Source organism: Fusarium verticillioides, chromosome 4 (assembly GCF_000149555.1).
Source record: "Fusarium verticillioides 7600 chromosome 4, whole genome shotgun sequence".
NCBI classification, from domain to species: Eukaryota; Fungi; Ascomycota; class Sordariomycetes; order Hypocreales; family Nectriaceae; genus Fusarium; species Fusarium verticillioides.
The window spans coordinates 1,692,717-1,716,791 of NC_031678.1; the positions used below are offsets into that span (position 1 = coordinate 1,692,717).

The 24,075-nt window shown below is 49.6% G+C and overlaps 7 protein-coding genes across 14 annotated transcripts; 4 read left to right on the top strand and 3 right to left on the bottom strand.

Annotated features, from left to right (window-relative positions):
• Positions 1 to 1,186: 1,186 nt before the first annotated feature.
• Positions 1,187 to 1,771, top strand: FVEG_04886 (hypothetical protein; the record flags this gene model as incomplete). Its single annotated transcript, XM_018892805.1, has 3 exons — positions 1,187 to 1,213; positions 1,288 to 1,622; positions 1,699 to 1,771. 3 exons carry the CDS (start codon positions 1,187 to 1,189, stop codon positions 1,769 to 1,771), a joined length of 435 nt encoding a protein of 144 aa, XP_018749573.1.
• A 765-nt stretch (positions 1,772 to 2,536) lies between these two features.
• Positions 2,537 to 2,839, top strand: FVEG_15564 (hypothetical protein; the record flags this gene model as incomplete). The annotated part of the gene is made up of 1 exon (XM_018904717.1): positions 2,537 to 2,839. One exon carries the CDS (start codon positions 2,537 to 2,539, stop codon positions 2,837 to 2,839), a length of 303 nt encoding a protein of 100 aa, XP_018749574.1.
• A 1,796-nt stretch (positions 2,840 to 4,635) lies between these two features.
• On the top strand, positions 4,636 to 6,115 carry FVEG_04888 (HUS1 checkpoint protein). Of its 3 annotated transcripts, none has more exons than XM_018892808.1 (4): positions 4,636 to 4,745; positions 4,852 to 4,982; positions 5,033 to 5,885; positions 5,943 to 6,115. In XM_018892808.1, the coding sequence occupies exons 3-4, from the start codon at positions 5,043 to 5,045 to the stop codon at positions 5,967 to 5,969; spliced, it is 870 nt and encodes a 289-aa protein (XP_018749577.1). In that variant the 5' UTR covers positions 4,636 to 4,745; positions 4,852 to 4,982; positions 5,033 to 5,042; the 3' UTR covers positions 5,970 to 6,115. The 3 variants fall into 3 exon arrangements, with proteins under 3 accessions (XP_018749577.1, XP_018749575.1, XP_018749576.1); XM_018892806.1 differs by having other exon boundaries at positions 4,852 to 4,957; XM_018892807.1 differs by having other exon boundaries at positions 4,852 to 4,957; positions 5,955 to 6,088.
• Positions 6,116 to 6,146: 31 nt separating this feature from the next.
• FVEG_04889 (hypothetical protein) lies at positions 6,147 to 12,618 on the bottom strand. The gene is made up of 3 exons (XM_018892809.1): positions 12,484 to 12,618; positions 7,113 to 12,325; positions 6,147 to 7,062 (listed from the first exon to the last, which is right to left on the bottom strand). Exons 2-3 carry the CDS (start codon positions 9,823 to 9,825, stop codon positions 6,470 to 6,472), a joined length of 3,306 nt encoding a protein of 1,101 aa, XP_018749578.1. The 5' UTR covers positions 9,826 to 12,325; positions 12,484 to 12,618; the 3' UTR covers positions 6,147 to 6,469.
• Positions 12,619 to 12,805: 187 nt separating this feature from the next.
• Positions 12,806 to 17,641, bottom strand: FVEG_04890 (hypothetical protein). 2 transcript variants are annotated; one of them, XM_018892810.1, is made up of 3 exons: positions 17,215 to 17,641; positions 16,974 to 17,161; positions 12,806 to 16,916 (listed from the first exon to the last, which is right to left on the bottom strand). In XM_018892810.1, exons 1-3 carry the CDS (start codon positions 17,368 to 17,370, stop codon positions 13,370 to 13,372), a joined length of 3,891 nt encoding a protein of 1,296 aa, XP_018749579.1. In that variant the 5' UTR covers positions 17,371 to 17,641; the 3' UTR covers positions 12,806 to 13,369. The 2 variants fall into 2 exon arrangements, with proteins under 2 accessions (XP_018749579.1, XP_018749580.1); XM_018892811.1 differs by having other exon boundaries at positions 16,974 to 17,641.
• Positions 17,642 to 18,193: 552 nt separating this feature from the next.
• On the top strand, positions 18,194 to 21,529 carry FVEG_15565 (hypothetical protein). Of its 5 annotated transcripts, XM_018904719.1 has the most exons (9): positions 18,194 to 18,423; positions 18,512 to 18,681; positions 18,770 to 18,793; positions 18,987 to 19,102; positions 19,209 to 19,681; positions 19,732 to 20,027; positions 20,079 to 20,516; positions 20,577 to 20,827; positions 20,877 to 21,529. In XM_018904719.1, the coding sequence occupies exons 2-9, from the start codon at positions 18,589 to 18,591 to the stop codon at positions 21,382 to 21,384; spliced, it is 2,199 nt and encodes a 732-aa protein (XP_018749582.1). In that variant the 5' UTR covers positions 18,194 to 18,423; positions 18,512 to 18,588; the 3' UTR covers positions 21,385 to 21,529. The 5 variants fall into 5 exon arrangements, with proteins under 5 accessions (XP_018749582.1, XP_018749581.1, XP_018749583.1 ...); XM_018904718.1 differs by having other exon boundaries at positions 18,194 to 18,681; XM_018904720.1 differs by having other exon boundaries at positions 18,194 to 18,681; positions 18,770 to 19,102.
• On the bottom strand, positions 21,418 to 23,201 carry FVEG_04893 (hypothetical protein). The gene has a single exon (XM_018892812.1). It carries the CDS (start codon positions 23,051 to 23,053, stop codon positions 21,686 to 21,688), a length of 1,368 nt encoding a protein of 455 aa, XP_018749586.1. The 5' UTR covers positions 23,054 to 23,201; the 3' UTR covers positions 21,418 to 21,685.
• Between the last annotated feature and the right edge of the window lie 874 nt (positions 23,202 to 24,075).

Consider the following 24,075-nt stretch of genomic DNA (forward strand, 5'->3'; position numbering starts at 1 on the left):
GACCCTCCCTCCACTGTTAGTGATACATGAATCCATAGACCCAAAATGCTTATAACCCGATACCAGAGACTTGGGACATTTGAGTTACCTTTCAGTGAGGAGTCTCACAGCCAAAAGTCGTACTAGGATCAATGTATTTCACTGTGATTTGGCGCAATTAATAAGACATATGCGGTCTTTCAGCTGCGAGCCAATCTCATCATCACATACAATAAATGGTTCATGGCTATTCTTAGTTGGGGTTTTCAGCTGCGCCAACGTGTAGCAATCCTCGAACCACGAAGATCAGTTACACAACCATTCATCTTAATAACTCAAGGCCCAGAATAAGTGTCAGTTCTTCATCATGGTATCAGTGGCAATTACTCATAGAATCACTCATTTGTCTCAAGTTCCCTACTGCGACTCTGAGCATCTCTACTCCGCCTCAGGAAGATCGGGACCCTTATGTCCCGTTCCCTACGATCTCAAGAAAAAGATCTTTCTTTATCCGTACTCCGTATTTTATTCTTGATTCTTAAGCGAGGTCGGCTGTCTCAAATTGCCCATTCCGTTGACTGCCAGTTTCTGATTGCCGTATGTCAGTGGAATGAATGGTTGAGATAGCATACGATGGTGACGTGTCCCATGAAGATGAGAGATTATGCACATGTGAACAACGATACGCTAAATTGATGGCGCCTCTTGAAGCGCCAGTAATTGATATATAATGCAGTAAATGTGAGGCTACGCGCAATTGAGTGCTCTTTATTAATGCAAGTTGAAATATTACTAGTCTTTTAGGTTGGTAGGTATCCGTAGACAGAGAATCAATTATCAATAAACTACCCGGGTAAGCCATATGAAAACTATTATCCCTTCCATATCTAGGAATTGGATATCAGTCGCTGGCTAATTATTGAGATCGTTCTAAGGTAGAAAAATACTGTACACGGCCGTTAGTGATGATGGACCCCCTTGCAAGTCTCCAACTAAGGTAATGTTGGCCCGCCCCTTTTAGCGGGATCTTCGGCGTCGTCACCTCCCGCTGGGCCCTTGTGGCTTCAGCCACGTTTCCCGCTGTACGGATTAGCCTCAGGGCGATCACGGCAACCTCCAGCTTCAACATCGTGACATTTTCGGCCTCCAAACTTTGCTGAGCCGGACTGCAAGACTGCCTGTCCTCTTAGATTCTGATATATAGAGCATGGGCGCTACTATGTCTGTTATCAAGGTAACAAACACATCATCCGATGACAACTTGCCTCTTTGCTCCTCTCCTACTGACATCCGTATGATCGCTACTAGACGCTCATTGTTCCCGCCGTCATCTCCTTGATACTCTTCATCCTCCTCACTTACGTCCTCATTCCCCTCTGGCGCCGGTATGCCCGCTACAGCCAGTACCTACCTCTCGACACACTCTCCTCCCAAACATCGTCTCTGCGACAGCGCATAACGTCCCGAATAGCCACTTGGCGCTCCAATCGCGCAGTCGCATTCGCATCCGAGGACGTCTCCGATGATGGACTGGAAGACGATGATGGAGAGGAACTCGGGAGCGTCGACGAGGATACGTGGCGCCAGATGGAGGCTGATACTCGTGCTGCACGGCCAGACAACGCCAGGCGATTAAGTAGAGAGTAAGTGCTGCTGTTTAGCGACCAAGAACCTTTGTTGCACGTCATATCACATCAGTGACTGACATCATGTTTGCAGTCTTGAAGAGGGCTTTAGGGACGATAGCGACGATGAGCCAGACCGGCTTGCAAGGAATAATTTTAGGTCATAATGTTACAATTCAATACGTTTCTTGCGCTCTTCGGATTTATGACATATCTTACATATGTGGATGATTGTCAAGGAGAGAGCATCTGTGAGGCGACAGCAGAAACAGTCAGTTATACTTGAAGATTTGAAATGCTTTGATTAATTTAGGACAAGGTATTCAAGTCGTTAGTTTTATCAATATCATTTCTCGAATTAGTTCAAGTATACCCCGAGCTGCCTGGGTCTATTTCGCCGAGATGTGGAAATGGCTGATCAAATGGATTTAGTAATACCAATCGAACAACTCTCTATTCTCCAGTGATAGAACATGATGTGCAGCTTATTATACGACAGTATGTTTCATAGTCCCATGAAACTTTGAAGCAACAGATTGTTATTCATTCATCGCTGCCTCAATTATTAAAATCATATCGCTAAAACTGTATCGCTCTTTAATCCAAAATCGCACCAGTTTCAAGACATAACCAATAATAACGACGTATACAGCCATTTTTCGAAAGTGGAAGAGAAAACCCCCGATCCTTGGTGCCACCCCCATAGCCAAGTCCTCCGCTCGATACAGAAGCTAGAATGTGGTCATGCAGCCATCGGCTGAGCAACTTCTTCGGCTGACTTCTTTGGATCATCCTTCGGTGGATCAGGGAAAATATCCACTGTTTCGGGTTTTTTCTCTGTCATATCTCCCCCAGGATCAACATTGGTCTTTCTGTTGATAGAGCCCAGGTCTGGTACCGAGGCAGCCTTGTGCACGAGCGATCGAGGCTCAATGTCAATGGTCGCTGTGGGATTCGTCCTGTTCTTATTTCCTACGACACCATTAGTTGATGCGGCTCCCACGTCAGATCTGCCTGTCTCTCCTGTTGTAGGAAATTCGATAGGAGGTTGGTTATCGATTTTAGGTAACACAAACGAAGTGGAAGCTTCAACAGGAGTGATCGCATCAGGATCGTCAGCGTTCCCGACTGCTGGAGGGATTTCAGCTGTCTTTTGCTTTATTATTTCAGCCTGGCTTCGGTTCTCTTGCATTTCGGTGCTTGGGCCTGTGGGCAGGTTACTCTGCTCCTGCTGACCCGGGAGGACATCAATCTTAGGGGCGCCAATGGATTGTCTGATAAGGTTTTCTTCTTGAGGATCCATGTTTGCCGGTGACTCTATGACGATATTCATCCATGTGTATCTGCGTCCCTCGCATTCCTGAAAATGCTGTGTGCGATATGAAAGCCATTCGTCATCCAGCAACCGATTGATCCTAAGGAACTTCCATTCGTACCAGGCGCGCTAGGCCTTTCTAACACGAGAAACCATACTCTCTGTTAGATATGGATGTTGCCTTGGCAATGGCCCTGGGATCATTTTCTTGGAGTATTCTTCCTTGCGGTTGATCATCCTCCTGGCGCGTGGATTAGATGCACAAAAGTCACATTCTCGTGGTATAATTTGGCTCTCTTGGTCCTCGTACGTGGGTTGGGGGAGTTTTAGTGTTGGAATAGCAAGGTGGTCACACTCGTGTCGAATGGGGATACAACCCCCCATTGGACAGTAATGCTCCCCTCTAACAATGATAGCATCGCTCTCTGGAGTTCGAGACCTTAGACGTTCGGTCAGGTAATTGTGCAAACAACGGTGGCCAAATGGATGACCGCAAGGAAGATATACTCGAGTCTCGCAGCGCTTCCAGTTCTCAAAATCGCTGGTAAAGTCATGGAGTCGCCTGTTGCACATGACACAGCGATTCGGGCTTGAATCAGGATATTTCACCACTCTTGGATCGCGAGCTCTGGGATCTTGTCTCCCCAAATTCACAAAACCTGACGGATCTGCTAGTCCACGCTGGTGGGCAGGAGGTAATCGTTGTGGACTTTGAAGAAGGAAGTGTCTTTCCTTATTTCTTGGATTTTTTCGACGTAATCGCCCTTTGGCTTTGCTCCACATTTGTTTGAATAAGGGTTTTTTTGCTTTGTTGCCAGTATTTCCTTCAGCTGGGACTGGGACTGAGGATGGAGCCTCGACTGGATTTCTGATCTCGGGGACTTGTGAAACGGGAAGCATGTCTTGGTGCGGTAGGTGTTGCCCAGAAGACTCTGTGAGGCTGTGTGCTTTCGCAGTGTCCATGTCTGAGTGGTGAAATTGCTCATAGCGTCTGGAGTGATGAGCGAACGGACAATTAAGTGAGAGTCTGGATGTGATATATAGTAGTTGTGATGATCTTGACGATGTGTTCTGATGATGATGAAGAAGAAGAAGAAAAGGAGAGTTCTAAATCAAAGGAGTCTGTTTTTTGGTACATACCTACCTTATCTTAGGTATGTCTGCCTTCCTCGATCGAGCGTTGGACACATTCTCCTTTTACTGTTTTTTTTTTTTTGTTTTTTGTTTTTTTGATACAGATGAGGCAGTTTTAATTTCCCCAAACGTAGATTCCTGCCTCTCTTAACACCATTCGAGGATGCCGATTGCACATTCCATGGGGCTTGACTACGAACCTGGGTAAGTTAACTTATCTTGCAAGTAACTGCTTCCATATTTTAAAATTGTGCTACCTTCGTACCTTACTTGTGGTAAGGTTGGTAATGAGGTAAATCTCTAATTGCACCCAGCGTTGTCTCTCGTGTGTGTTTGTTGCAAATCCCTACAAGGTCGATAGGTAGGCGTTACTATCTTATACATACCTAGTCTGAGTGGATTTTTACATGTACAGATCAAGATAGCAAAGACTTGCAACCGTCTAGTTACAAGTTCGTATGATTGATATTCAGTTATCTACCTAATATGCCTCCAGGTAAAGATTAGAATTCCTACCGATTCATGTATCTCGATGGTGAAGGCAGCCACCTAGACCCACAATTCGCGACTCCCAGCATTTACATCTCTTTGTCTATATCAGTCTCACTTCCATTTACTTGCACCATTTCTATCATTGCGACTCCTCAACATGCGTTTTCGTACAGAGCTGAAAAACATTCGCACATTTGCAAGTGAGTCTTTCCCTCACTCACTCACTCACACACACACACTCTCTCTCTCTCTCTCTCTCTCTCTCTCTTACTTTTCTCGGGTTTGCTGTGCTAATCCTGGTCACAGAGCTTACAGCTGCACTTGGCTCTCTTGAGAAGATTGCCTGGTTGCGCTTGAGCGATGATACTGCACGATTCACCGTCATCCCAGACATGGGATCTCAAGTATGGGCGTATGTTTTCTTCCTTCTGACCTAGGTACCTTACCTTAGGCTCTCTTACATATGTACTTGCTCATAAATATCAAGGTCCCTTGCCATGGACTTCATCTTTGATGGCTATCACATTCAGTCCGCCGAGGCAGGCAACACTATAAACTTGGAGCTCCCTCTTCAACCCCTCCAACGCGCCCTCAAGTCTGCGCTCAACAGTATCTCTGCTTCCCTGCGTCTCACAAAGAAAGACGGTCTGCCGGTTCTTTCGATGACCATCACAACGACTACGTCAGCTACCAACCCACCTGGGGCCGCGAAACCTTCAGGGACAGCCGCTGGGGATGACCCATTCGATGACGATGAAATGTTTCAGGCGGAGCATCTCGAGACTTCATTGAGGCGAGAGCATGAGAAGATCATTACGCAGGACATACCCGTGCGTGTCCTCCACCCCGAAACAGTTGAGACTATCATGCAGCCTCGAGTACGAGAACCAGATGTCCACATTCAACTACCCCCTCTTCTTCAGCTCAAGGCCATCTCAGACCGCTTCACCAAGCTTGCTATGACCTCTAATTCTGGCTCTTCCGCTAATACGAAATCACCGAAACTTGAGCTTAGCGCCAACATGCACGGTGGTCTACGGCTACGGATCGCAACCGAGACTACAGATATCTGTAGTGTGTGGTCTAATCTTGAGAACCCAGAGCTTGATCCCGCGCAGCTCGATTGCCCAGTGGAGGAGCATCCAAGCACCAAGTTTCGAGAAGGCGGTCCCAATCATTGGGCGACTGTGCGTGTCGATGGCAAGGACTGGAGCCGTGTCCTTAGTGTTGGTCGCTTGGAAGGCAGGGTCATTGCCTGTTTTGCTGACGACCATGCATTGATTCTCTACGTCTATGTGCCCCAATACGATGATGCTGCAGCGGATGACTCTGTCGTGACAGTGAGTTTGCCCTTTGTTTGCCCTCAATTCCCATCAATTATGTGCTAACAATGCCAGTACTATGTACAGTCATATAGTATGTGAAATACATCAAGATGAATAGTGACCTTTCATGTTACAGGAGTTGGACCTGGGTAGCGATTTCTAAGATTTTGGCATCAAGTTGGACGTTGAGTCAAAAGCATATATCTGTCAAAGCACACAGTTACTCAAAAAAAAAAAAAAAAAAAAAAAAAAAAAAAAAAAAAAAAAAAAAAAAAAGTTCAACGGCAGAATTCTTCATCGTATTATCGTTCTTTGTCGAATATATCCTCGAGTCGTAATCATGTCTCGATGGTAGCATTAGGTCTATTCTCTTCCTGATCCAAAACATTACAACTCGTCTGCTTCCTCAGTACTTTGTGTACAGTCGCTGCTATAGCCCCAGGCCAGCGCTCCTACAATTCAAACCATCGCAGAAATACAAAACGCAACAATAGCCTAACTATTAATACAAATGGATTCGTTTCTAGCACGAATCCCAACAAGAACGCCTGAAATTGACTCGGTGTTTCAAATCCAAACGAATGACACCTGTTCGTGCCTTACTTGGCCATGACATCGACATATCGACCACCCTTTCGTGGCTTCTTCTTGTCACTAGCTTTGCGAGGCGCTACGCTGAGTAAATCGTCGATGCTGCTGGCATTGCTCATGCTTGTCGTTGGCCGACTGGGCGGTGCGCTGGCATTGCTAGTGTTGGAAACGGAACGAGCCATAGCAGGGGGTGCGAGGCCCAGGCTCTCCGTCGATGCCTGCTTGGACAGTTCTGGTGTTCCAACTCGGACCTTGGGGGGCATCAGGGGTGGCGGCGCACTATTGCTCGTTACCAGAGGTGGAGGAGGAGTAGCAGTGGGAGGTGGGGGGGTTCCAGAGACAGATCGAGGGCCAGCCCTGGGGGGGGGAGGTGTAGCAGTCTTGGCTGGTGTGTTTTCGGCGCCTGGTTTCTTATTGACCCATCGCTTTAGTTCAGGGTCGTATACAAAGCTGCTGGCCTCACCCAGCTTCGCCCGGATAGGCTTGCCAGGAGAAGAATCGCCAGAGGAGGTCTGCTCAAGGGGCGCTTTCTTGCTACCTCCGAACCAGCCACCGAAGCCCCAGCCCTTCTTGGATGACTGCTGGGCAGCTGCGCGCTTGGCTGTTCAACTTGTTAGCTATGTATCATATCGATAAGAAAAGCAAACTCACCATCCTCCTCCGCAGCCTTGCGGAACATCTCGTCGTTCTCCCTGTCCTTCTCCGCCTTTGACTTCTCGGAAGGTTTCATGGATGGGAAGTCGTCATCGTCATCATCCATGAAACTCTTCTTCTTGGGTTTAGGCTGCTCATCGTCATCCTCAGCAGTGGACTGAGGCTCATATGATGGAGGCTCATAACCGTAAGGCTGGAATGAAGGCGGCTCGTAGCCGCCATTACCGCTCTCTCCAGTATTGTGCTCACTTGCCTGCTCAGGCGGGTTTGAGGACATTTGAGGCGGCTCGTATCCGTAACTGAGAGGCTGGAACCCCTGTGACGAACTATCGGCAGGCGTATCATCGTTGCATATTGGTGTCGATGCCGGCATTCCATATGGCTGGTATCCAGCAGGAGAGTAACCCTGCGTAATTTGAGCAGCTGGTGCAAGGCCTGCCGGTCCACTAAGGCCAGCACTGGTCGGCTCAGACTGAGGAACGGAAGGGATGTAGCCTTCACCTCGGTCAGCCGAGGCAGCACCAGGGTATGAGGGCTCGTATGAGTTAGGGGCGTATTCGGTAGAACTTCGTCCAGGTGTATACTGAGATGTGGGGGAGTAAAGGTTCGCGGAAGCAGTTGGCATCGGAACATTCGGCGCGTATTTGGATGCTGCCATGCTTGCCGATGGTTGAGCAGGCGTCATGCCGAAGCTAGGTGACTGCTGACCGTAGATGTCAAAGTTAGAAACCGAAGGTGAACGACTGAACTCTCCAGAGGGGCGGTTAAACGGCCCTGCCTCCCCAGTACCTCCATTGCTCTCCTCATTATCATCGCCCGCGACAAACTTATTGAATCGGTTCCACATGCTATCCGAGACCTTATTCATGCTTGGCTTGGAAATCCATGAGCCACTCTCCTCCTTCGGCGCTTGCTTCAATCTTAACATGAAGTCTTCAACAGCAGTCTCGAGAACATGATGATGGTATGGCGATCGCTTCGTTTGGGAGGACATTGCTGTCAAGATGGCGTCGCAGTACTGCATTGCCTTGTCCCGGTGGCCATATTCAGCAAGAGTCATTGCATGTTCGAGCTTGTAGGCAGCAAGATGGGGTGTGCCTGCGGCTGCAAGAGCTCCTCCTGCAAGAGACAGGCCATACTCATAGACCTCGCTAAGCTGGAGTGCCTCTGTTTCCTTGGCAAACTGGTCAGACTGTTGCCTATGATCAGCTCCAATGAGCACAAAGTTGGCGTTGGGGTCGTCAAGACCACCGAAAATAGACGCATGGCGGCCAAAGATGAAGCAAATGTGGGCTGCCTCAGCTCGCCCATAACTAGAGAGAAGATTTCCGAGGGCATTCAATCCTTGGATATCATCAGTGCTTCGGTTGCTCAGGACAAGAGAAAGAGTCTCTCTCCACTTGTCCAATCCGTCGAGGGTATCCTTGGTAGGTCCTGAGCCCCCGCCAGTGGACACCAGTTGAAGACCAGCCCGAGCATGAACAGGTACTAATTCATCCACGCAATCCTCAAGGTTTCCAGAAAGAATCTTGTACAGTGCAGCCATAGATTCGTTGGCGTGGCCAGGATAATTAACTTCTTTACGAACAAATTCCTGTGCCACGCGTTTGTAAAGATCGCCTTCCACAGTATGTGAAATCAGCATGGCGTGACCCCAAAGTCGTTTATCAACAAGAGCCCAAACGGCCTTGTCTCGATCGCCCCTCAGGAGATGATGACGGATTTGATCCATGGATGAGACATCGACACCATCGGCTTGCATTGACGTGACCGAGGGTACTCCTGTATCAAAACTAGTAGCGGCAGGGAAAAGCGCATCATCACTTGCGGACGATGTACTTTCACCAGGCGAGAGGACATCTCGGACAGCTGCCTCTACAGTAGGGTTACCTTCCAGTGTGCCATCGTTCTCAACGAAGACACGCATAATCTTCCATAGGAGCAGACGCTCGACAGCTCTCTTCGCCTCGAGAGAGAGTTGGGAGTGAAAAGAGACATCAGGAAGATCTTTCTCAAGTAGCTCAATTCCAGCACTGAGCCATCCGATGGTCTCTTTCTTCTTTGACTTACCCCTGAGAGGACCTGGAAATTTGGCCACATGCTCGTGCAACGGCTCAATGTCCTTGACACTCTGGACCTTGACTTCTCCTGGTGTTCGTACGATCATCGGAACAGCCTGGTTCATGCCATACCGAGGAACGCTCTTGGGGAAAGAGGTGACGACAGTACCGCCAACACCCCATGAGATAATAGGCACTCCTTTCCATCGCTGAAGCTCATCATGCTCCCGCCCGTCAGTGGGCGCAACCATGTTCATTGTGATAGACTGGCCACGGGTACGGACAGTTGAAACACCAGGGGCCGGGGCCATTGGAGCAGTGGGAACCACTGGAGCATAAGGTGAGGGGGCTGGCTTTGCGCCTACTGGAGAAGGATAGGAGTGTGAGTGGGCAGACGAAGGTCGGCGTGCTGAGTCTGAGGATCTCTGAGCCTGCTTATGGCCGAAGGATGCGCTTGGCGATTGTGTCTGAGCGCGAGGAGGTGGAACAAAGCCTGCCTGCGCTGTTGGCGAGGCATGGGGTACATATGGGCCTGATTGCTTGGGAGGCGAGAGGGTAAGTTGGCCAGCATAGCTTGGGAGGAGGTGGTGTCTGTGTGGATTTTGGAGGAGATGCAGGGTTATACCTCGAGTCATAATGAGGTATGGCATGAGTAGCGCTCACAGATCTAGTGGGAGTCTGTTGCTCATCCTCCTCATCTACCTCACGTGTGGGTGGCAGGGACGAAACTCGGCTCATCCTTGGCTCAAAGTGAGCACTCTCAGAATGGGTCAAAGGGCTTGATGTCCTGGGCTGGTGTGGGAGCACAGGCCCGGGGCCAGCAGTTGCCACGGCTCCGTAAGAACCGTGGCTCTTAGGGACGGGAGGTGCCGGTGAATAACGACTGCTTGCAGGAGCTGGCGGGGCAGTATGGCTTGTACCAGGTGCAGGGGAATATCGAGAGGTGCTTGTCGAGGCGGGCGGAGGCATGTGGTTGGCAGAAGTGGTCAGGGCAGCATAAGGACTGACTCTCTCAGGCGCAACCAGGCCAGCGCCTGGAACAGGAGCCGGCTGACTAGTGAGATCGCCGTATGGTTCACCAGGGGTGACCGTCGTCGCGGGGGAAGGCGACGGAACTATATGGTTTGGTGCCGCGGGAGCTAATGGCGAAGGGATATGTGGTGCGTGAGCCATTGGGGGCGCATTTCGGGCAGGAGACAGAGCTCTCTGGCTTGTCCGTGAACTGGGCCGTGGTCTAGATGTCATGGGCAGCTCCTCAAAGAAGTTCTCCTTGTGTTGCGCACCAGGAGTAGTGGGTTTGGGAGGTGCTGTAGATTGTTGGTGGCTAGGCAGGCCATGGCTAGAGGAAGGAGGAGTGAGTCTCGTTGGGGGAGCCGGCATGCCAACGCTCGCACTTCTAGGCGGAGGTTGAACCGGAGCATGAAGCTGATTAGCTTGGGAAAGCTGTTGCATGCTCGCCCTCTTTCGAGGCTTCACCAGGTTGGTGACGAGATCGGTAGGCAGGTCATACGGTGAGTGGTAACCTCCCTTTGACTTATCTGCGAAGCTTTGTGCCTTGGACATCTCAGGACGTGCTGGCGGAGGCTGGCCGTATTGAGGAGCTGTACCAAAAGGTGCTACGACAGGTGCTGGAGTGTTGTATGCCGAGATTTGGGGGGCAGCAGCCGCAGGAACTTGCATACTGGGAGCATACGGAGATGGCGCTGGGTGAGCAGTTGGTACCTGCGGCATATAGGGATTGGAGGCAGAAGGTTGACGTGAGGTAGGGGCCGGAGCTGGAGCTGGAGCTGGCTCCTCATCCTCCAAAAAGCCTTCATCATCACTTCCAAAGAATGCAGCTGGGTCAACTTGCTTGTCACCTTCCGCATTCTCTTCAAGCAGAAAATCGTCGTCTTCGTCATCGGCGAAAGCTTGTTCCCATTTTGAGGCAAGGTCTTCCTTCTTAGCTGGGGAGGAGTCGGGTGCTGCAGCAGCTGGGTCAGATGAAGCAGGTGTTGGTGCAGGCTGCGCTGACTTTTTGTCCTCCTCGCTGTCTTCATCGCTATCCTCGTCATCATCACTGCTGTCATCCTCTTCCTCTTCCTCGTCTTCTTCTTCCTCTTCGGGGGTTCCCTCAAGTGCAGACTTGTTCGAGATGGCGCCAGCGTTCATGGAATCCAAGACTTGCATTGTCGATTTTCGTTCCAAAGCCGGGGCAGGTTTTTCATCAGAGGGCTGTTCGAAGCCTTGAACTTGACTGAAGAAATCATCACCTTCTCCGGCTTCATCGTCGAACGAGTCGCTCAAACTGTGACTTGGTTGTTCACTAGGAACCTCATGGTTTTCTTTTTCGGGAGGGGGAATGAGTGGCATCCCTTCTTCATATCGTTCATCGGAATTTTGGCCCTCTGGACTCTTCAAGTCCCCACCAATAGATATAGAAGAGGAGTGTCCTCGCCTGGGTGCATCTAGCCCATCTGTCGTCTCCTCTCGCTGGTATAGCTCCTCCTCTGCATCCGCTTCCTTCTCGGTTTCCTCTAAAACGTCCAAGGCCTGATTGGAAGGAAGAGGTTGTTGATCCTCTACTTCGGAATTTGTGTGGGCGGGTGGCACAGGTGGGAAAGAGTTTGTTCGGTCTGTAGGCGGCATGTACTTGAAAGGATCGGTATCAGTGCGACTCAGGTTCCATTCACCTTCCTCCTCGTCTCCGAAGCTGATTTCGTGAGACACTGTGCGAGCGAATGACATGGAACTTGAGTGCTGAGATACAGGTGCCTTTGGTTGTGAGGCGACTTCGAGTTCGGGTTCTTCGAGGGCGGTTTCCGCTTGTGTTTGGTTGGGGACTGCATCATCGGAAGCTAGCCAGCCATTGCTATCATCGCCGTCATCCTCGTTTGAAAGCCAGGCGTTGGCGGCGCCGTCTTGTTCCAAAGATTTTTGATCCTGTTGTGACGACACGTCTGGACTTGTAGGCAGATCGGCTTGGACGACCGCGTCTGGGGTTGTAGATGACGTCGCATGTGCGGGAGCCTCGGTGGAGCTGGTAGGATCGGGATGGTTTGGCATCGTGGCCAAATCTGTCGCTTTTTGCGATTCAGAAGCCATCGCGAAGCCGATTCGGGCGTTGGCTCGTAGGGTGAAAAGGAAAGAAGTGCCAATAACTAGCAAATACTTTTTGCAATCGTGTCAGCGGAACGGTTTCAGTACAAAGGGGCTACTACCGAGCAAGCTAATCTGCGCGGAGCTAGGACGGGAGCTTTGCGACTTCAGGGGGTAGAGGGGGCCTTGTAACATAGGGCAAATCAGAAGCCAGGAGAGGAATTTCGTACTTAGTATACAAGAATCAAATTGCGTGTTGTCGCGTTTAGTTAGAGTCGCCCTTTCGCCATGGTCATCTGGGTAACGAAAGAGGGCATTTGCTGAAGTTGGAAGGGAAACGTTGTGGAAGTCAGTACAGATCTCTCATAAGTACAAGTTGGCATGAACCAAAATATGGGGGCCCAGAAAGGCAACTGCCACCCGTTCGGCGCCGTAGGATGGTGATGGATTTATGTACTAAGAGGTCCTTAATTGACGAGATATAGTTGAAACTTGCACTGCTCTCAGATTTATTAGGCATAACTTTTGGAATACCCCTAGGCCCTATTATTTCTTGACTAAGTTTACTTCACATTATCATTTATGAGGTTGGAATAGCAGCCCATTTCAGAACCTTCCTCCCTAGTACTGTTTTCTTTCAGTCACGTATGCACCTTGCATGGTGTCCTAGAACTCGCCGAGTTCTAGGCTCTAGTAACCTTATAGTACTCCGTACCTGTCTGACAATATGAATGGAACCGTGGATTATCCGCCCCTCGTCTGACTGACTTCCCCATCAACGACTGGAATCTAGACCCAAATCTTTCGCCTTGATTGAACATCTGATGAGCAGATACGATCAAATTTACTTTAGAACAAAGTCATCCCCTGGACACGGCTGAGAGTGTAACCCCTGGGCGTAGTCTTGGCTCATTCCTTACCCGAACAAAGACAACAGATCTAATCATCCATGGATGGCAATTTCAAATTCCATCCTTTGGGTCAGAGGCTACCCTGGAGGGTTGAATGACCACTATATTATTTTTCAATGAATCAATATTGAAGGGTATTATCTATGCCATCATTAACGATTATAACTTTTAGCCCTCGAGTTCAAACACATAACACAAGGCACGTCTAACTGTCCAGAGCCTGTGCCTCACACATCTTTCGATACAATCCACCCTGAGCAAGTAGCTCTTGGTGAGTTCCCGCCTCCGTGATCTTACCACCCAAGAAAACACATATTTTGTCAGCGTCCTTGATTGTGCTCAAGCGATGAGCAACAGCAATGGTAATGCGATCTCCTTCCTTCGCTGCTTCTGCCAATGCGCCTTGTACAATCTTCTCGCTCTCAGTGTCAAGTGCACTTGTAGCTTCGTCCAGGAGAAGGACCTTTGGATTACGGATGAGGGCTCGGGCAATGGCGATTCGCTGTCTCTGTCCTCCAGACAGCTGCGCGCCGTTCGAACCAGCCTGTGTATCGAGGCCTTCGGGCAAAGACGAGACGAAGTCCCATGCATTGGCTGCGCGTAGGGCTGCCTCAATCCGCTTGTCAGGAACCGAAGTGGCAGGGTCCTTACCCTCGGCCTCTGGCTCATCGACACCAAGAGCAATGTTCTCCCGTATCGTGCCCTGGAAAAGAGTCGGCTCTTGTTGAACCAGACCAATGATGCGGCGGTAGAGGCGAGGGTTGAGAGTGGGGAGTGCTGAGTTAGCAATGCTGATTGTGCCGCTTGACGGATCATAGAAACGTTCAAGCATAGCTATCATAGTTGACTTTCCACAACCCGATGCGCCAACAAGCGCGACAAATTGTCCAGGCTTGACATCAAGGTCGATGCCGCGGAGAACAGGGGCATGAGGTCGAAGAGGGTACGAGAATCGGACATCATCCAAAACAACCGGACCTCCCGACTTGGGGCCGTTGTCCCGATTCTCAGGCGTTTCTTGGACGTTGGGCTGGAGCTGATTGAGCCAGAATATGTAGTTGGCAGCGTTGACTCCCTTGGTGATACTGGTTGAGAATTGGAAAAGCTGAGCAGAAGCCTGGCCAGAGTAGAAGACTCCCAAGAAAGCGACAAAGAAGTTGTACATGGAGATGTCGCCAAACGAAAGAAGACGGCATCCATACCAGAAACCAAGAGCTTGAAACCAATACTCAATCGATTGGGTCAGAGCAAAGAAGATCATGATACGGAAAAGGCCGTTCTTTGATCCAGTAACGGCTTGGTTCAGCTCATCAACATACTTGTTCAAGACCGACTCCTCAATGGCCAGAGAAGAAACGGTTCGAATGGCAGTGATGGCCTCAGAAGCAATTGAAGCGCTAGTAGAGTATCGCTTCGAGGTATCCCGGTCCAACTTGGCGTCGAGGCGAATCTTGAAGTAACCGGAGCTGACCAAAGGAGGAAGGCCAGCGCAAACGACCACCAAACCCAGCTTCCAGCTGTGAATTATAGCCAAGAGACTGCAGGCAGCCAGGTTGAGAATAGCAATGAGGATGAGGGCCACGTTAAAGCCCATTAGCTCGAGGATCGACTGGGGATTGGAATCAACGCGACTGGCCAGAGCACCAGTGCTGTTTTCCTTGCGGTCAAAGAACTGAAGGTCTTGGCGAAGCATATCCCGGAGACTCTGCTTGCGAAGTTTGTGGCTGAGGAACTGAGCAATGGTGTTGGTAGCATAGCCAAGAGCAAAGTACGATACCAACAAACCGGCTGCAAGAACGATGAACATGCTTGCGTAGAAATCGCCGCGGTCTCTCATCCTGTCACCAGTAAGGGTGAAGACCTCGACAACGTGCGCAAGCAGAATGGCCTGGCCGGGGAATGCTGCAACAGCTCCCAGACATCCCGCAAGAACAAAGAAATACGACCAAGCAACCTCTGGGCTCTCACGAATCAGACGATAAACGACATAAAAGATGCCCATTTGTTTGTGGTTGTCATAGTTGCCAAGCTCCTTGCCAGCTTCGAGACGCTCCTGGACGTGGGTTTCGTATTGGGTAACCGTCTTGCTAAGACCGAGCTCTTCCTTGTCTCCTTCCGGGGTGACTTCCTCTTCTTCGTCAGTTGAAACATTATTGGGGTCATCCTCGACTGCAAGGTTCTGGATCTTGACGAGTTTAGCGTAGGCACCATCTTGAGCAATTAGGGACTCGTGAGAGCCCTGCTCGATGATAGAGCCCTTGGACATGACGACGATGTTATCAGCCTTGCGGATGGTGGCGAGCTTGTGAGCGATAACGATGGTAGTGCGGCCTTCAGATGCTTTGTCGAGTGCTTGCTGAACGACACTCTCGGCGTGAGGATCAAGAGCGCTTGTAGCCTCGTCAAGAAGAAGAACCCTGGGCTGCGACACGACACTGCGAGCAATAGCAACACGCTGTTTCTGACCACCTGATAGAAGTCCACCTCGTTGTCCGATTTGTGTGTTGTAACCTTCTGGGAGTTCCATGATGAAATTGTGGGCAAAAGCCATCTTGGCAGCCTCCTGGATCCGTTCCATCTGTTGTTCAGCAGGTGAATTCTCCCACTCAGTACCAACTAAACCGTGCTTAATGTTGTCGAAAACAGAACCCTCGAAGAGAACAGGCTCTTGCTGGACGAGCCGGACGTTTCGGCGGAGCCAGTTGAGGTTAAGCTTGTCAATTGGCCGACCGTCCAATTTGATAGTACCAGATTTTGGGTTGTACCACCGCTCAATCAGACCGACAATGGTGCTCTTGCCTGATCCTGATTGACCTACTAGTGCCGTAACTTTACCAGCAGGGACGTCAAGAGAGAAGTCTTCAAGCACAGTGATACCAGGTCTGGTGGGGTAGGCAAACGAAACATTCTCGAGCTCGATATGTCCAACTGTCTCTGATGGTGTTTCGCCATCTTTGGAAAGGGGGTCGATAGCTGATGCTCGGTCGATGAGAGTGAAGAGCTGTGCTGCACCAGACATGGCACGGCTGAAGTCGATAGTGTACGGGGTGAGCTGGGTCAACTGAACAGCGGCAATGACAACGGAGAGGAGAACCGTGAAGATGACGCCCGAGCTTTTGATTTCGCCAGTTGAAAGCATACGCACACCCTGCCAGAAAGCGAGGCCGAAACCGAGGTAGATGATGGTGTAATCGGCAGAGAACATGAGACCAAAGAGAATGGAGATCTTTTTTCCAACAGTGTGAGCTTCCTCAAGGTGTTTATCGAACTTGTCGACGAGTCTAGCTCGCATCTCAAAGGCATGAACAGTGCGCACGCTGGCGAGAATACCCTCAGCGAGCGAGTTGGCCTGGCCGTGAATCTCGAGAATCTTGACTTCGTGAACAGCTTCCATCGTCGCAACAACAGTCATGACGATGATGGTTGCCGGAGCGATACATAAGCAGATGAGAGTGAGCTTCCACTGCACGACGAAAGCGACAATAAAGGCAGTGAGGAAGGCAGCGATACCCTGGAAGAAGAGACCGAGTTTCTCAGCGATGCCGGTTTGGATCAAGCGGCCGTTGGAAGTAGCCTGCGTAGCGATGGAACCGCCGCTTCCAAAGTCATAGTAGGCAACCTCTTGTCGAAGAGCAGCGCGAAGGTACTCCTTTCGAATGTTGCGTACAATACGGTAAGAGGAATAGGTGAGAAAGACGTTCCAGATGTAGGAGAGAACGAATCGACCAATGCCGAGGTACACAAAGTAGAGACTTGTATGAACGTTAGGAGAGAGCTGTACATAGGGGATATGGCAATGAAGGACTCACGCTAGGTCGGCAACCTCTTTTCGGAACTTGCTAGGCTGAGACTCTCCAGAAGTAAAGTCGGTAATTGTGGTGATGAACTGTCCAAATATGAGGTTCTGGAGAGCGATACCGGCACCTGAACCTATGGCAGCAATGAGAGCAATGCCTTGCATCAAATACTCTGTAGGGCCTGCATATGTGAGGATACGCTTAGGAGTGTTAGTATATTCCCCCCCCATGGTTTTGCATCGCTGTTTATTACCTTGTAGTCACCCCAAGAACCCTCGATTTCTCCCTCTTCTCCAGGAGTGGTAGCATCGCCGCCCTCGGCGTTGACAACAGCATCTTCAGGAGTCGAGGCCGCAATGCTGCCACCTACGACCTTTTCATTTTCCTTTTCGTTGATACTGGGCGCCATGGTGATATGTCGCACCAGGCGATCCTGACGCCTAAAAGAAGTGAAGTGGTGTGATCTGGCGCTTTGATATAAAAGTCAAAGGATCAGGCCAGTCAGTATATTCAGGCTATAAGCCCTCCTTGAAGAAAGAAATAGACTGACGGAACCAGAAAGGAGAGGGAGGACATCATGATTTTTACTGAGGGGATAGCGTGCTTTTGAAGAAAATAGCACCCGAGAACTTTGGAGAGATGAACCCTGGGGGTGGAGTGAGGGTAGACCAGATTTAGACGGCAACGAATGGTGATCCTTGGCATTTTACGGAGTAGCTTGTGTTTTTTTTATCAGATCCGCAGGTAAAGTGGTCCAAGTGGGTCACTGATTGATAATGGATATATCTACGAAAATTATCGATGCGATCACGGAGGTTGACGCAAGAAAGAGTTTGTGTAACTATTTGCTGAGTTGTCAATATTTGATGCTGTTGTTTAACAGGAGGTTCTTGGCTAGTTCTTTACCTATTTTCTTCTCATGAGTAACAATTCCATCTGTTCATTTGTATAGGGGCAGTCCATCCATCCTTTGAGGCAACATGCATGCCATGCATTCAGTTGAACCAGGGTCTTTTCGGAAATCGTGCCGGACACATGCCGGACACATGCCTCATCTCATGACTGAAGTCTTGGCTTAACAGGAAAGGGTTCAACTAGATAGATCTTGATATTTCACAGCATTATTCCCAAGTGAGACTGCATCATGATCAGATTACGCAAATGTCTTTGCGTACCTTGAGATGGCAACCTAATAAACTTACCCCGTAATCAACTCAGAGATTAGATGAGACCATCATCAGGTTGCTTCCGTCTGAATGGAGACCCTTGCCCCGAGATATCCTCCCTTCCTATTGGCTCTTTCGGGTTTACGGTGTTCTCGGGAGCCGCAAAGTCGAGTCTCCACATCCTGATCCCATCTTCAACGGCCTCGATTCTCCCGGACCCCGCGCGTTCCGTTGAACCTCGCCAGTCTTCGGTGTGAGTCGTTCAAAACGCCATCTGAGTTTGGTTGCTTGTTGTAGTGCGTGACTTTTCCCATAAACATTTTCCTCTGTGGCATTGTTTCATTGCATTGGATCCTGTCTGTATCTGACTGACCCCTCGCTCAGCCGTGTAATTCCCTGTCTGCAGCCTGTCCTGTCATCCACACAAACAAACGGTGCCCGTGATTCCCGTATTTGACCTCATGGTTGAAGATTCTCGGGCCCAGTTGGACGATGGCCCTGACGAGGGATCCGATGGGCCCCAGAATCCTTCTAATCTGACTATTCGACGAGCAGTTAGTACATACACAGACCCTGAAGCCCTGCCCTGCCCTGTCCTGTCTCTCTCCCCACGTTCTCGTCACTAACACTGCTTAATCTTAGTGCGATGCATGCCGAACTCGCAAGGTATGTACTTATCAATCTAATCAATGTTTTATGCATATTACTCCATCAATGGTCCAGTCATTAAAGACCACTCACTAGCCACAGAGGCTGGGGTAAAGATTGGAAGCCATCGTCAACATGGTCCTAGCTCTCACTTGAGATTACTTCACTCAGCTCAACAACTATAGCTAAATAGTAACATCAATCTATGTAGATCCGCTGCGATAGGAATTCGCCCTGCTCTCATTGCATCCACGCCAAGATACCGTGTACACACCATGATACTCGCCCAAAGGAGAAGAGAACCCGCATACTCCTCTCCGCCCAATAGTGAGTTGCCCTGGGTCTTTTGCTTCTGATATTATTCGACTACTCGCTGCTTGCTTCGGTTTGCACCAAAAAATGAAACCATACTGACGACGAAACAACAATGTAGTGAGAGAAAGATCGACACCATTGACCGTCGTCTTGAGGCCCTCACCGAGCTCATGCGTGATATGAAGATGAACATGTCATCTACAAGCACACAACCCAATCAGAATCACATGCCCAGCTCTGATGTCCCCCGCCAATCGCCAGCCCAAGCCTCGAGCTCAACACCCTATGGGCATCTCGCTCAGCAGACTGCAGACAGCCCGGTCATTGAAGGAGATTCTTCCCTAGCTGCTCATGGTGAATTTGCAAACGAATTCCTGAAAAATGCTGTTGGCACAGAGTCCTTACAGGGTGCTAGCCTTGAGCTACGTGAGACCTTGGATTCACTACATCACATCGTCAGCTCTCTGAAACAACAGACGGCTGCCACGGAGATGTCATATCCCCATGCTAGACAACTACCACGTCCGAGTCTAAAAAACAACGAACTACCTCCAATTCAAACAGCCGTTGCCTTGATACGAGAATGTGAGAGTCAGTGAACTGGATCCCCTATTTTGCCAGTTTGAACTGACCAACTTCAGCCGAAAACTCAGAAGTGTCTGCCTGGATAAGGGAGTTCTTCTCCATGGAGAGCTTCTCGGGCATGTGTCTTCATGTTTATTTCTCAGAAGATGTCTCAGAGGCTGATATCATCCTTGTGAACGTTGGCCTGATGTACATGTTCATGGATCGCCAGCAGCGTACTGCAGACGCCAAAGAACAAGAAGAGTGCGAGGGATACATGAAAACACTTCGCGAAAACACCGAAACGGCGTTGGCAAATTTGCCTTTTCATCTGCCTGCAACCTCAAACATGATTTCTGCCCTTCTCCTGGGAGTATGCCATCCTTGATATTTCTTTTGATACCACATGCTCACAGACTTTTAGGCATTTTATGCTATTGAGATCTCAAAACCATCACTCTCATGGACTCTATCATGTAAGGCCTCCGAACTATGTCAGACTCTAGGTTATCACCGGATATCAACCATGAAGAATGACAGGCCGCGCGAGGCTCAGCGCAAACAGTTTCTATTTTGGAACACATATTTCATAGACAAAAGTCTCTCCCTCAGGCTTGGCAGGGCTTCTACTATCCAAGACTGGGATGTCACCGTGCCGCTTCTTACCTCGAACCCTCCCAATGCTACGCCCCTATCGGCCTTCATTTGCCTCTGGGTCGCTACAGCTCGGTGCCAAGGACACATATATGAGCTGCTGTACAGCCCAGACTCTATGACACAGTCTGATGATGTGAGGAGATTCCGTGCTCAAAAGCTTGTGAACGATCTGAAGGATATCTCGAGGAGGAGCAAGGAGCTGAGTGTGAGGGCTTAGACCGTGAATGTTCGATATTCTAACCTCTAACTAACATGTGTTCTGCAGAAATCCCGCGAGAAGGAAGTGAAGACAAATCTTGGGGAGTACTTTTTCGATTTTATTCTCATCTCTGATGACGTTCTTCGACTTTCACTTCTGACCCTGATTTATCGAGCCACTCCTGGGCCACCCAACTCCAAAGTGACATTTATACCAGAGTGTATTGAGGCTGCGCGTGCAACACTACATCGCCATCAAGATTGCATGGATCTCTTGGGACGGGATAATACTGTCTATTTTCCTTCTTACGTTCATTGGTGAGCACACTAATTACATGGTATCCTGGGGCAATGCTGACATGATCAGGACATTACTATTTGCCCCTTTCATTCCTTTCATCGTTGTGTTCTGTCAAGTCATTGAGACCCAGGACCAGACGGACCTTGCCCGCTTGCACAGCTTCTGCACATCTCTTGAGACGACCATTCAACTATCAGATGCAGCGGCGAAGACATACCGCCTGTTCCAGGTCCTCTATACAGTAGCACTCCGATACATAGAGTTCCGGACAAGCACTCCTCCAGCCGACCAAACACAGGCCAGTGCTGAACTTAACAACTACCTCGCTGCTCTCGGATTTCCACCAGCAGGTCTGGATAACGGGGTTCAACAATCGGCGCACATGGACCCCAGTCAGGCTGGTGCGTTCTCACAACCGCTCGGGGATATGAGTATGCTTGATGGTGCCGACGGTCAGAGAGGAGCAAACACGATGATGTGGATGGGTAACACGGCGCAACTTGGCGAATGGTTCAACAGCAGTCAGCAAATGATGGAGTTACTGGAGGAGCCCAGTTTCACATTCCCTCAGTGAATGAAAACAAGAGGTTCGGACAAATAAAGAAGTTCATAGATAGTCACATTCGTCCATTCAGGAGACAGCAAATACAACGCCACTCAGATGGGTTCGGCATAAACTGAGCATAGGAGCCACTCCCGCAATCACACCTGATTCATCCTTGTCTCGCTAATCATGAAAGTCCTACAACAGAGTTGAGTAGACTCATTCCAGAAGTCGAAATAGAGTGTGGCACTTGTTGAGGTGCGGCGGCCCAACCTTAATATTTCAGACATTCTAAGTGGTGTATACAAATATTCAAACTATTTTTGAACTCTCATCTCGAAAGCCTCAGTTCCTCTGACGCCCCTGAATCGGGCACCAGCATTGGGGAGCCCTCCATCTCACCCTCCAAATTCCCATGTCTCTCAACATCATCCAAAGGCTGTTTTGCAGTTGGTGGTTTCTTGAGCATGACGACGCCAATAGCGCTTCCTAGAATAAGAGTACATCCTGCACCACTAATGAAGTCCATTCTGTGTCCAAAAACCCATCGATCGAAGCTTGCGGCGAAAAGCATGTGTGTATAAACCATGGAATTAGCACGGTTTGACTTGTCGGCCCCGAGGCCTGCCGTAAGGAGATACTGCATGATGAAACCCATGACACCCAGGGGAAGCAGCAGCGCCCATTGCTTGACTGTGGTTGGAGTAACCCATCGTAGACCCGGTTGCTGAATATCGAGGATAGGGGCAAAGATGAGCATGGATAGAGCGATGAAGGTCGAGATGATACCAAAATAGTTGACTGAGATGAGAGGATGTGCTCGTTTCCCGATGGTTCGGAGGGTCGTGAAGGCGCCAGCTGCTCCCAGAACACCCAGAAGGGCTATACCAACAGCTATCAAGCGTTCTTCAGGGGTGGCTTCATGGTCAATACCTGGTATACCACCAGATTCCGGCGGCTCGGTAGTCGAGTTTTCATCGTCAGAGCTCGAGAATAGCGAGGCAGGCCGAGCAATTAGTACAACACCTAGAAGAGCAACCAACGTGGCAAGTTGCTCAATTCTAGTGAAAGGCTCACGGAGAGCAAACCAGCAGATAAAGCCTGCAACACCAGGAGCCAAGAATGTGATAACAGTAGCATCAGCGAGTGAGATATACATCATCGAATACCAAACGCCAAAAATACCCCAGAAACCACTTGCTCCTCGCAACCACAGCAGCCATCGAATCTCTTTCTTTCCAAAGGGGAAATCAGGAGTTTTGTTCCACCACATGTAAGCCGAACAGAATAGTGCTGTGATGGAGTGTCTCATAAGCAGGGCCTGAACGGGATGCATGCCGTCGCCCTCGAGTTCGACTAAACGAGCACTGAGGTTCATCAGTGCCCCGAAGAATTGCGATAGAGCAACGTAGGCAGCGGGCTTATTCCTTATCCAAAACTGTCTCCATTTCGACGGTGGAGTTTCGACTGGTAAATCGAGTCCTTGGTGTGAGAATTGTCTTAGAGGTATTGGCGAGGGGCATGGAGATGGACTCGAAGACATTCGGCGAAAGTCATCAAAACTCGAACCATCAACCTTTGAAGACAAGACGTCTGGTGATGGCGAAGGCGGTAGCAAATGGCGATGTGATTCATGGGTATCCCCAGGCAACAATTTGGTCTGAGGAACCTCCTCATACGGCGGAGGTGTTGGATTCATAGTGTAAGATGATAAGACGCTATTTCTAGTTCCATGAGGTTGTCACGATCAGTCAACGACAAGATACGGCACAGTAGGAAGAAGGAACAAAGTCACAGTTGAGAAGCGAATAGAAATGTTCTGTTACAAATAGGTCACTACAGTACCTACTTCAGGTAGGTAAGCGAAAAGCTCCAGATCGACGACTCTTTGAGCGTCAACCATTGATAACCAACCACCCCGCAGCCGAAACCCACTGATCATGGATCCTCTATCGCTCTCTTCTCTCACATCAACCAACCGATGAGCCAACAAGAAGAAGTCTTTCGCAGTGGGGGTGGAGTTTACAGTACTACTAGACCCGGGTAGGCAACTCTTCAAGACCCTTGATGACCAAGGGAAGCCTCTTGTTTGGACGGTCTAAGCTGAGTGAGAATCAGTGGTTTTCAGGTACCCTTTGGTTCTCAGCATTAGTGAGAAGTCTTTCTCAGTCACAGAGAGCAGAATCGGCAGAATTGCTAGGGCACGCGAGCAGAAAGAAAAGAGACTCGAGTGGCGAGGGCCTCAAAAGTCAGCGAGTGGGCGCTTAGAAGATACCTTAGTTACTGCTGTGTATGAGTGACTTGGCCACACCACTTGCATCGTCTTGGCTCTGCAACTAGGTAGAAAAATTGCGCCCTATCTCGCCCCGATTTCGGTATCGGTTAAGTCGGCCGAGGATGAAGATGTGAGGACTGAACGGTTAGAAGTGATGACGGGTCCGGAAATAATATCACGCATTACTCTTATTTCCGATATAGACGCTCATTATGTTAAAGGTGAGGTAAACTCTGTCTCAGTCGTGGATAACACTTCATTATACGTTACCCAGTTACGGTTATCTCAAGTCCCAGATACACAAACAGATTCATCCAGTGTTATAGGGGCCTGGGCAGACATGTTGATTTGGCTACAGTGAGCCGCAGCCGTGTTTTCGGCGAACAGTACTCGCAAACCCTAGCTTGCTTCAACAGATGAAGGCAACAAGTTCCAGCTTCGTCAGA